Source organism: Capsicum annuum, chromosome 3 (genome assembly GCF_002878395.1).
Source record: "Capsicum annuum cultivar UCD-10X-F1 chromosome 3, UCD10Xv1.1, whole genome shotgun sequence".
Lineage (NCBI taxonomy): Eukaryota > Viridiplantae > Streptophyta > Magnoliopsida > Solanales > Solanaceae > Capsicum > Capsicum annuum.
The window spans coordinates 154,127,212-154,139,977 of NC_061113.1; the positions used below are offsets into that span (position 1 = coordinate 154,127,212).

General features: G+C 34.5%; 1 protein-coding gene across 1 annotated transcript in view; it reads left to right on the plus strand.

Annotated features, from left to right (window-relative positions):
• Positions 1-11,876, plus strand: part of LOC124896743 — a 43,124-nt gene extending 31,248 nt beyond the window's left edge. Inside the window, exon 5 of the mRNA XM_047408517.1 lies at positions 11,700-11,876. Coding sequence (XP_047264473.1) covers positions 11,700-11,876 — 177 coding nt within the window. The remainder of the gene's footprint in view (positions 1-11,699) is intronic.
• The last annotated feature ends 890 nt before the right edge of the window (positions 11,877-12,766 follow it).

Here is a 12,766-nt window from a genome sequence, read left to right on the forward strand (position 1 = left end):
AATATCACTGCTAGCTCTGCGCACACCTTATGGTTTTTTCCACATATCTGACAGAGAGGATTTATTCAACTGCTGAGTCTAGAAGTCACTCCTATAATGTCTGTCACTTTCTGAACCTGATCGAGGAACTCCTGTTGATGCTCTTCTGAATTATATCCTGAGAATAGGGAAGGATTCATTCGGGTGAAGACCCAAATCCTGGCTACAACAGTATTTTCCACTGGGTTAGCTTGAACAGCAGGTGCCCATTCATTCTGTGTAGCAACAAAATTGGCTAGAATAGTGAATGCAGTTCTGAATTCTGCATGGGAGGCATGCTCGTCCAGTGGATCTGCCTGAACGGGCTGAGTGCTGATTGATTTCTGGTTCTCCTTTTGTTAGTATTTTTAAGAGGCATGTTTTGTAAATGAAAAGGAGGAAATGTATTAGACTGAGAGTTTAAATTGAGCTCATGCTCACTCACACGACATGAATACTAAAAGAAGGGAAATTATTTCCTAAAATATCTCATAGCCTTATTTCCATAAGTGTGGCACGCTACATACCCATGCACAAGACTCAACTAGATGCGTCTTTCAGACTTCCTAGGACACTATTGAACCTTAGGCTCTGATTCCAAGTTTGTAATGCCTCGATTCTGTGCCACAGATAGTACACGGTGCTTATGACCTCGAAGGGCCACAATCTAACCCATGAATGATATCAGCTATAAGCACTGAATAATATACTAAAATAAATTTGAAAAATAGGTTGAAATGCCATAAGGTTTATATACCTAAAATACTATAAAAAATAGTAAATTGTAATAAAAATCAGTAAAACTGAATATTGTCTGAAAAACCTCTATATTGAACTTTCTGAATGTGGTGTTGATGGGACAATCCCCCAACTAACTCCATCTACTGAAATGCTGATTCTACTGAAATAATGAAATAAAAGAATATCCTCAAATAATGAGGAATCACTACTAATTAACTACTACTGGCTGAATCTGAATCTATCTATCGCTGTCAGGAGCCTGAGTGTCCGTACCTATGATATAAGACATCATAGCGCAATAAATAGTATGCGTCAATACGTGGAATATACTGGTATGCTAGATGGGGTAAGGCTGAATGCAAAGGTTCATATACATGAACAATAACTAACTGTATGATATAAAGTAACTGAACATAAGAGTACATATATAACTGATACTATTGTAAATATTGAGTGTGCACTAATGTGCATATAAATAAATACAATGACTAAGCTTGTCTGAAGCTAAGTCCTGAATTTGGATACTGAATAACTGATATCTGAAGTTACTAAAAACTTATTTACTGATACTAGCTTGACTGTATCTGACAGTCTTGATTCTATAGAACTAAACTGAGTTCTATTCTGAGAACTAAAACTGAGACTATGAGAGGTAATCATCTAACCAACATACCCCAAATAAGATAACTGAGTTACTGATTGACTGTATCTGACAGTCCTAATTCTGTAAAATTGAACTGAGTTTTATTCTAAAGACTGGGACTGAGACTGTGGGAGGTAATCATCTAACTGACATGCCCTAAATAAGATAAGATAACTGAGTTGGGGTCCAACTAGTGATCTCAATCGGAAGAGTGTCAGTACCGTGCCATGGGTAAAGACACTGAAGAGTTACCCTCATCTGGTAGGTACTCTAATGAGAATTGTGGAACCCTTATCTGTCAGGTCAAAACACCTCATCAACCCTCATCTGGAAGGTTTGATATCTTAACCTACACTGGATACGTAGTTCTAGAATGAAAGTATTGCTTCTAGAGATCACACCCTCTACTAGTAGGTGAGTCCTCATCTTTGGGTTTACTCGATGCCGAATCCTACTTCTAACTGAAAGACACTGAACTGAGTATACTAACTGTACTGAACTGATACTGAGCTTACTGAGTTTTACTGAGTTTGGTAACTGAATGAGTTCTACTGAGTTATGTAATTGACTGAGAGTACTACTAATTGTGACATGACTTAGGTTTTGTAACTGACAATGGCTCTAGGCACATAGCTAAATTTGGGGTGTTAAATACACCCAGGATTCGATAGCATGAATAAATAAAGCATAATATACTCTTGAAAATCATAATCATTCATAGATACATTTTCTCAAACACTTGTAGAGCATAAGTTTATACATATACTAACATGCCATGATTTTCATTAATTATTTCACATGGACAGTTTATCAAACACCTAGAGAGCACAACTTAATGCACATAATCAAGAATACATAATCTGCCTTGGTACCTCAAGATACCATCAACACTGATCTCAAAAGCTTCAACTTTTTATTGAACAACATCTCCCTTAAATCTTCATTAAGATAGGATCCAGTACATGCTTCTCTTTTATTTCAGCAACAAAGGATGCCTGTGCTACCTCTTGCACAAAAATACTACCATCCTCAGAGTCCAAGAGACAAATTCAAAGGTTAGCCAAATGGTGAATATCTTTCACCATCTCCCACTTATCCTTATCCATATGAGCTATATTCCCTTCGGATAACCTGCTAAGAAAATCAACAAGCATATTAGCTTTACCTGGGTGGTATTCAAGACTCATGTCATAATCTTTCAGCAACTCAAGCCACCACTCCTTCCTGAGATTCAACTCTTTCTTAGTGAACAGATATTACAGACTTCTATAATCATAAAAGATATCTACATGGACTCCATACAAATAATAATGCCAAATCTTCAATGTGAACACCACATCTAACAACTCCATGTCATGAGTTGGATAATTTTTCTCATGAACTTTCAACTTCCTAGAAGCATAGTCCACCACCCTACCATTCTACATCAAAACACAGCTAAGTCCCATATGGGATGCATTATAAAAGACAAAAAACCCATTAGCACCCTTGGGCAGAGTCAAAACCGAAGCCGAAGTCAACTAATATTTTAACTTCTCAATACTACCCTCACAAGCATTAGACCATAAGAACTTCACCTTTTTCTAGGTCAACTTACTGAACGGGCATCTATAGGCGATAAGCTCTCCATAAATCTTCTATAGTATTTTGCTAAACCCAAGAAGCTCTGAATATGAATTGGTAGGTCACTTATTAACCACTGCAACTTTCTATGGACCCACTAGTATCCCTTCACTAGAAATGACATGACCCAGAAAAGTAACAGCCTTCAACCAAAATTCGCACTTCAAAAACTTAGCATATAAGTGCTGATCTTTCAAGGTTTGCAACGCTATGCGGAGGTGATATTCATGATCTTCCTCACTCTTGGAATACACTAGAATATCATCTATAAACACAATAACAAACAAATCGAAAAAATGATAAAAGACCTATTCATCAAGTCCATGAATGCCACTCGAGCATTAGTCAAAACAAAAGACATAACTAAGAATTCATAATGACCATACCAGGTTCAGAAGGCGACTAAGGGATATCTACCTACCTAATCTTTAGTTAATGATAACCCGACCTGAGATCAATCTTAGAGAAACATCCTTATTACATATGGACAAAATAGAACCACCCTATGGTGACACACAAGGATGGATAAAACCCTTATCAAGGAGTTCTTTCAACTTTTTCTTAATCTCTTTCAAGAATAAGGTCAATCCCAAAATCAATCACCGTATCAGGAGGAACACTAGAAAGATCATCAGGAAAAACCTCAAGGTATTTATTAACCATGGGAATAGATGTCAATGAAGTACCCTCTGAGTTAGAATCCTAAACTCGAACCAAATGATAAAGACATCCCTTGGAAATTAACTTCTGAGATCTAACATATGATAAGAATCTTCCCTTAGGATCCAGAGAACCCCCTTCCCACTCAATGATAGGCTCATTATGGAAATTAAACATAACCTTATAGGTTTTACAATCTAAGGAGGTATAACACGAATACAACTAATCCATCCCTAATATGACCTCAAAATCAACCTTGTCTAACTCTATCAAATCTATAGGAGTTTCTTTACCACCAATAGTTAACACAAAACCCTTATAGACTCTTCTAGCAACCATAAAGTCACCCAATAGGATTGAAATAAAAAAGGGATCGGGGATAAACTAAGGGTCAAAACCAAAATACACAGCCATAGATGAGGTTACATAAGAAAGAGTACACCCTGGATCAAGCAAACAATACAAAGAATAAGAAAATAGTCATAACATACCAGTGACGACATCAGGGGGTGCCTCTGAGTCCTAGTAGGTAACAAGGGCATACAAGTGATTTCGACCGGTGCTGGTACTAGAAGTAAATACAGAACCCTTTGGCATAAGAGCTGATAAAGTGGCAAAAGGAATCTTATTTGCCCCTGAACAAACCTTAGAAGGACAATCCCTCTACAAGTGACCAATCTAACCATATCTAAAACTTTTGTTCCTCTTTTCTTCATAAAACTACGATGTACCTGCCTGTAGAATCTACAAGGAGGATATGATGGAGCGAACTAAGCCCTACTAGCCTTGATATTGGCACCCTATGCCCTAAACCCATTATCATGCTGATAATGATGATCACCAGATGGCTTCAGATAAGGTGCACTAGCCATATAGTAGGAACCAACACTCCCTCACTTCTTCTTAGACCACTTTCCACCATCTCTACCACTCTTTTGTTAACCTCCACCCTGATCAGAAAATCTAAACTTCATATTCTGCCTTTCCTTAACTTTGCCTGCTTTTTCTTCTTTTCCTCAACCTATTATAAATACACAACCTATTTGGAGATCTCTATATCCTTATTCAAGAAGGTAAACTTAATTTTTAGAATCAAATACGGGATAACCCAGAAGAAAATTTCTTCATTCTAGCCCTTATGATAGATAAAAACTCAGGCGTATATTGTAATAACGGATGGAATTTCAATGCATACTCCTTACCTGTCATCCTGCCTTGCCTCAGATTAGCAAACTCTTCCACTTTTACCTCCCTCATCTTCAGAGAAAAAAGTGATCCAGAAAAGCACTAGAGAAATTATCCCACGGCATGAATTTGGCATCATGTCCTCCAGGCTATTCCCATACCTTATACCATTGGTATGCTACACCCTTCAATTGGTAGTTCATGAATTTTACACCTTTTGCATTATTAGAATGCATAACCTGGAATATCTTCTCCATCTCACCGATAAAAGCTTAAGGATCCTCCTCAACCTTAACATTGGTGAACATAGGAGGACTCAACCTCATAAATTGGATAACCTTTGAGGCCTTAGAAAATGGAGTAATAGAAGCTACATGCTCAGATTGAGAAGCAACCAACTGAGCTAACATATGAATAGACTGACGAAATTTTACATTCGACATATCAGCTTGAGGAGCTCGATGAGGACTGGAGGGGACTGGTGGAACTCCAGAAGGCTAATAAGGAACTGGACCCCTAGATCGAGTCTGTACCCCATAAATAGGGTACGTCTAATCAGCATTGTCCTCAAGTGGGATAGAGGAGTTTCCATGAGCTTCAGATCATCTATGAGGCATGATCTGAAAAGTGAACAAATGGGAATTAGAGAGACTCAAGACCTTATACTCTATAGCTTGAAACAAAACAACAAGAAAGGGAAACATTCCAAAATGTCTCCTAGTTTGTCCCTTATAAGTGTGGCCCACTACACACCCATAAATGACACCTAACTCGACACAGATTTGTTTGACATCCAGTGACACTTAACCTAGGCTTTGATACCATCTTTTTTATGATCCAAACCAGGGCCTGGTCGTGAAGGGTATCTCAAGTCCCATGTGGACCAGAGATCACCCCTTGTACTTAACAAAACCAATCACTAATGATCGACCAACTAAATGATTGATACCACCCAATTGCCACAGTAGTCCAAATAAATTCTTCTAAACTATGATCCAAAAATAAATATTAATAAAGTGTTGGGACATGCTCCTGACAATAGCCAAAAACCAAATCCAAAGAGATAGTCAAAATATAAAGGAAACCATAATCATGAAATAGGGTCTTCCAAAGTATGAAAGCTCACCACTTCAATCTGACTCGCTAACTGATCTCAAATCCAAGTCACTAAGAAGGAGGAGTAGAAGTATGACTAGTTCCTGCATCACATAGGGATACAACATCCAAAGATGGTTAGCAACGTGAATACTAAGATGAAACTCGAGGATAAGGATAAAATAATGATATGAACAATAATTTAAAATTATTCAAAATCTATGAACATAAGCAAATGCATAAACATATTTATATATGTATAAACCATATGTTGGGATATGGAACAAGGCTTAGCATGCTTTTCAAAACCTTAGTCTGGATTGTGTAGCTCAAAAGTCATATAATAGTACCCATGGGCTATATGAACCGCAACTCTCACCCCCGGTCAGTCCCCAGTGCATGTTGTCACACAAACCAGAGGATAATCTCAAATATATGCACATGGGGGACTTTAACCCTCCAACATATACCAAGGTGACTTAAGAACCCGATCATATAATGATTTACGAGGAACTCAAACCTCCCTAATTGTAAAAAAAAATAAGAATACTCGAATCTCCCTGGTCACTTTGACCACCGCATAGGCAAATACGATTTCCATTATCGGTCACTTGAACCTCCACTTTTACAATTTAGCTACACAACCCTTATTATAGAAAAATTAAAACAGGTATCACACATTCTCATTAATTTAACCATATTTCATATTAAGGCATAAAATGGTGGTATCATCGTACCAACTATACTTGTTATATAACAACAACATGTCAAAACAATTCTCATTAACTCGGGGATAACAACTCCCTTTGTTCATTAATCATACCATTGTATTTTAAATACCTTTTTGTATCATGCAATAATTCAAGACTAGTTTAATTTTTACAAATTCCCACAGTTATCATAACTAAAACTAATTTCACATTATGGAGTTTGGGTTATAACCACTTCAGAAGCCATAAGTTTGGGAAAATCACAATTCCCTACTTTATTCACCATAACGATGAACCCATAAGTTCAAAACCATATTTAAAGCATGAAAATCATAAATAAATCATGAGAAACTTTGTTCAATTCATAAACATTCTAAAACTTCAAACGTTTGTTTCAAATCCATCACAATAATCTCATGAACAATACTTTAAATCACATGCTTTTACAAAATTAACAATGAGGGAAGAGTAAAATGCCTATAATAGTAAGATGTACGAAGAGAAATCACCCTTAAGAGCCCTAGATAATCATCCTTTTGAAAACCCTAAGTGTTCTTGACCTAGAGGATTTAGAAGTATTTAAGGATTTACTTAGATATTTCAGAGAGATAATGACACCCTAAGAAAGGTTATAATTCATGGATTTCAATTTAGTTAAGAGTGGAAATGTCTAGAATGCCCTCAACTTAAAAAACTGAAAAGTGCCATCTTTGATTATGACTCAACCCCTTGAATCGTAACCCCTCCTTACAACTCATCATCATAAGTCGTAACCAATGAAATACCACAAAGGTATCCTATACTATTTTCCTTACGACTTAATGACACTAATTGTAATAGGACCTTATGACTCGTAGGGTCTAGTGGTAGTCAACATAGAACATAAATTGAGACATACACTAGATACTGTAAGATTACACCTAACGACTCATAACATCTTATTATGGTCTTTGTGAGTCATTCGTACTCAGACCAAAATCAAACCAAAAACTTACTGGTTTGGTTACAGCTCATTCTAATGACTCATAAAGACACCCTATGACTAATGGGCTCCAGGTGTACCTGGGGCAGTTAGCTCAAAGATCATGAAATTTTCATGGGCCAAATTCCATGGTGTTTAAGCTCAAGTACCCAAGTTTATGGAATATATCCTCCTAAGATAAAATGAATCACTTCAATATAATAGCAGTACCTTAAATTTTATCAAACTACGAACATGTTTAATGATAGCAAATCACACTAGAGTTGTTAAGATAGAGGAGTATTTTTCATCAAAATTGTATGTAAGTACCTGAGGAAAAGGTCAGGTATTTATAGCCATCAAGGTGTTGCTTCATGAAGAGAATGAATGGTTCATAAAAGGGGAACTTATTCATAAAGGTGCAACTCTTTCAAAGTGTAACTCTTCTAAAAATTCACAACCCAATCAAAAGGTCATGACAATCCAAACTAAAAAAGTGTCTATTCAAGTCGCATCATTTCTCTTGGTGTCTTTTCAGAAGAAACATATATTCATTTCTATCCACACCTCTTAAAAACCTAATAAAAATATAATTAAAGAATAAGAACTCTATCATGTAGATTTCTCAAGAATGGAGTTTTTTTTTTTTAAAAAAAAAACTTCATGAGAATATGGAGCTTGTAAAGGCAATGGTTGCATGTAAATTACAAGTGTATTGATATAATACTTAGAAATAATGATGATCGTGTATCACAAACTTAGAGATTGAGAACTAATTTAAGAGCTTAAGAAAGATATGGGTGAGAAGAATGACTGGAGAGACAAGAACTATAGTACGTACTATATTTTAGTAAACTTAAAACTAACGATCAAACAATTTAAGTACTATGAACTAAATAGGATAAAAAATATCCCTGAACTATCTGAAATGGATCAAAAATATCTCTCATTAGTTTTTTGGGTCAAAAATACCTTTTCGTTATATATTTAGCTCAAAAATACCCCCTAACATAATTTGACCAAGCATGCCACCTAGTTAAAGAGGTCCATGTGGCTATGCCACAGCATTCTCCATATGTAAAACTCCCTTTTTAATTTCATCATACCAGTTATCATCGGAATCGATCCAAAATAAAAAAGGATCTAAAATCAAATTTAAGGTATTGAGTCCACAATGGCATCTTTTTGAATTATGAGTTTCAAGTGAATTGATTGAACCTTCAGAAATTTCTCCAAAATTTAGGAGGAAAGAAAGATTTTTTAAGAAATAGGAAAACAAAGAAATTTTAAGTTAGGGATCTAAAAAGTAAGAGAAGACATCAATTTTAGGTGACCACCACTCAAAAATGAACACTAGATTATTTTTTTAGAAGAACCCTAATGCATCAATTAAGCATAAAACACTGATGGAGAAGGAGAAACCAAAGAACTGGTATTTAGGAAAAGAAAAATTGAGAAATTTGAAAAAATTAATCTGTTATTTTAGACTAAACTTAACTTCCCACCTTAGCTACTATGGGATGTTGTGTTCGGTGATCGATTGGATTTTCTTTCGACTTTTAGCACAAAAAGGTAATCCTTTTTTCTTGGGATATATTGCGTTAAAATAAGGGTGTTGATAGATATTATTATCCTTACCTCTTGGCTCATGTTTTACCCTTTTTTTATTTGACCTTAGATTAGGTTTTTTTCTTTTGTGTTGGGTCAGATTATAAATGGCCTGATAAAATTAAAGAGGAAATTTTACATATGGAGAATGACATGGCATGACCACGTGATCATTTTTACTCAGGTGGCATGCTTGGTGGAATTCTATTAGGGAAAAGGGCATTTTCGAGCCAAATATTTATCAAAGAGGTATTTTTGAGCTAAAAAACTAACGAGGGATATTTTTGATGCATTTCAAATAATTCAGGGCATTACCTTTTTCATACTATGAAATGACCCCAAGAAGTATTTAATCAGCTTTTAGCATTTATTGCACTTAAATTAATTGGCAAATAAAGTAAGACAGTGTAGTATCTTGGTAAAATTAAATAAAAGGTGTCTTTTAAGTATTGTTTTGAGTATTGGTGACATTGATCAAAGGAAAGGGTCAAAATCCCATTTAAAAAATTAATTACGATAATTGTGTTCAAATTAACATTTTCAAAACTTGTTAATCTTTTTAAAAATATAAATCAACACACAATTCTAATTAATGTATAATAAAATTACAAGGATCCAATCATTTTCCATAAATTTTCAAAAATTTCAAAATGTTTCATCTTTTTCTCTCTCAATACTCAAATCTTTGCTCTAATAAATTTCTCAAACCCTTCATAACAGATTGGTTTTGTTCCTATTTTTTACCAGATTTGTTGTCATTTTTGACTTCTTTCTTCCTTATAGCCATCACTTTCTCTCTCTTTAAAGGTAAGAGAGAGTTTTATATTTATTGTTTTATCAAATAAAATTAGGAATTTTTAGTTAATGAAGAAAAAAAAGAACATTAGTTGTATTATCTTCAAGTATGGGTTAACAATTTGAGTTTTAATGCTAAAAAAAGTAAGAAGAATAAGAGAAAATCCTAGTTTATGGTAGTAATTCTCTTAATATGGTGGTTTGAATGTAAATGATGTATCTTTTCTGAGTAAAATATGATTTCTTGTTATTGTTGTTGTTTTTATTCTCGAACATTGCTGTAAAAATTGCACAAACTTGATCTTTAACCTTTTTGGAGATTAACAATTTTAATTTGTTATTTGTGTTATTGCATTGAATTACTTCACTTGCTATTTTTTGGTGTTGTTGGCAAATGTTGGTGTTGTTGGTGGGTATTGCTGGATTTGTATGTTTGTTTTATTTTTTGGAGTTATTTGTGTTCTGGTATATTTTGTTTTGTTAATGTTATTGAGGTTGTTGAGGTTATTGATATTGTTGGTATTAGTGGTGTTGATGTTTGTATATTTCCCAACAGATATGTATTCTATTGGTTAGCTGGATTGATTTATTCCAACAAATGACCAATCTGTTGCAACAAATGGGTTATCTACTAGAAGAAATCAAAACAAGTCCTGCTACTAGTTTGATTTTTTCCAACAAATGACTAATTTATTGCAATAGATTTGTCATCTGTTGGAATAAATCAAAATAGGTCTTCCAAAAAATGACATACCTATTGCAATAGATAGGCCATCAATTGTTGAATCACTTCACTTGGTATTTGTTGCTGCTATTGGTTTTATTTGTTTGTTTTGTTTGTTTTGTTTGTGTTCTAGGTATGGTTTATTTTTTTGATATTTTTGGTATCATTGGTGATGGTGTTGGTATTGTGGTTGTTTGTGGTGGTGTATTAGCGAGAACATCAGTGTTGTTCAAGTGTGTGTGTGTGTGTGTAGTGATATAACAGCTTGGTGTTGTTGTTGATGGTATTTTTGCTCTTGTTGATATATAATACAGCCCAACAGATGTATAATATGTTGGAAATAACTATATATCTGTTGGTTTAACTGGCTTGAGCTATTCTAATAGATGCCCCATCTATTGTCATAGATGGAGCATTTGTTGGAATAAATCAAAACAACTTTTCCAACAGATGACCCATATGTTTTAATAGATGGATCATTTGTTTGAATAAATCAAACCAACTTTTCCAACAAATGACCCACCTATTGCAAAAGATGGGTAATCTGTTAGAGAAATTAAACCAATAGCAAAACTTTTTTTTATTTCTTCTAACATATGACTCATCTACTGCAACAGGTGGGTCATCTATTGGAAATATTTTTGTAATGTGTTGTAATTATTAAATTTTTTGTTACCTCATTTTTAATGATGCACAAATCTATTGTAATCTTTTTGTTTTTCTCTTGTTTGTTGATAAAAGATATATCCCAAAAGAAAAGAAAGTGGATCAACTTCTGACCAAGCAACCAAAAAGGCTAAATTATAAATACCATTAGAAGAACCTGTTGAACAAGCTCTTTCAAAAATGAATAACGTAGTACCATCTGTAGAGAATTAAGATGTGGGAAGAGATAGAAATATTGTTGAATCTACTAAAGACGATAATGCAAAATAGGAAGTTGAGGGAGATAAAGATGAGTTTGTAGAGGGGGAAGATGAAAATAAAAATGATGAGGAAGATAGAGATAGTAAGGATATAGATGACGAAGATAAAGGAGATAAGGATGAAGGTGAAGATAAAGGGGAAAAAGAAAGTCAGGAAGGAGATGGCAAGGAAGAAGAGGAAAAATAAAGTGCGGAAGGAGATGATGAAGAAGAAGATAGATATGAAAAAGAAAATGAAAAAGATGATAAAGATGTTGATGATGATTTTGTTACATCATGGATTGAATGTGAACTTAGATTAAAAAAAAAACCCAGTATGATCTTGTCAAAACTTTTAGTATTGACAAGTTCCAAGTGTCGATACATATAGATAACCCTACAGATTTAACTGGTGATTTTGTAGTTAAATATCTCATGGATAAAAATTTTGATGTATTTAGGAAGATTTTGAGGGATGAAAAACTAGAGGATTATTTTAAATCCAGTTGCTTTGGAAACTTTCTTGGTCTGCCAGAGGAAATAATGCACACTTTCAAATGACTATGGTTTATTGTCTTATCAAGCACAAGATCAAGTATAAGGGTGGTGATGAAGAATTGAAGGATTGTGACAAGAAGATAGATGAAATCTAGGTAAACTGCTATGATATGGCGGTTTGTTTTGGCATGAAAGAGTTTGCCATAGTGACTGGCATGATATGCCATCATCCATTTGAACCTCTTCTTAGAGTAACACCCTTGAAAAAGTCAAAGTCAAGCAAGACTCCAAACTAGAATAAAAGGAAGTAAAGATATTAACTAAGCCACCACCTACCAAAACTAACAAAGGCAACAAAAAATTAAATGAGTTGTTGGCCATTGCTGGACCTAATGTTGACAAAGTTATCTCCAAAGACAACGAGCTTATATGACTTTTCTTGGGATTTCATACTAAATTTTATCACTATTTCTTTAGTCTTTCGTTTATTTATGCTATTGAATAATTATTCTAACTTTTTTTGTATGATGTTTATATTTTTAGGCAGAGGCATTTGAAGCCATTTCTCACCTCCAACAATAGGTCAAGGACTACTTGGAT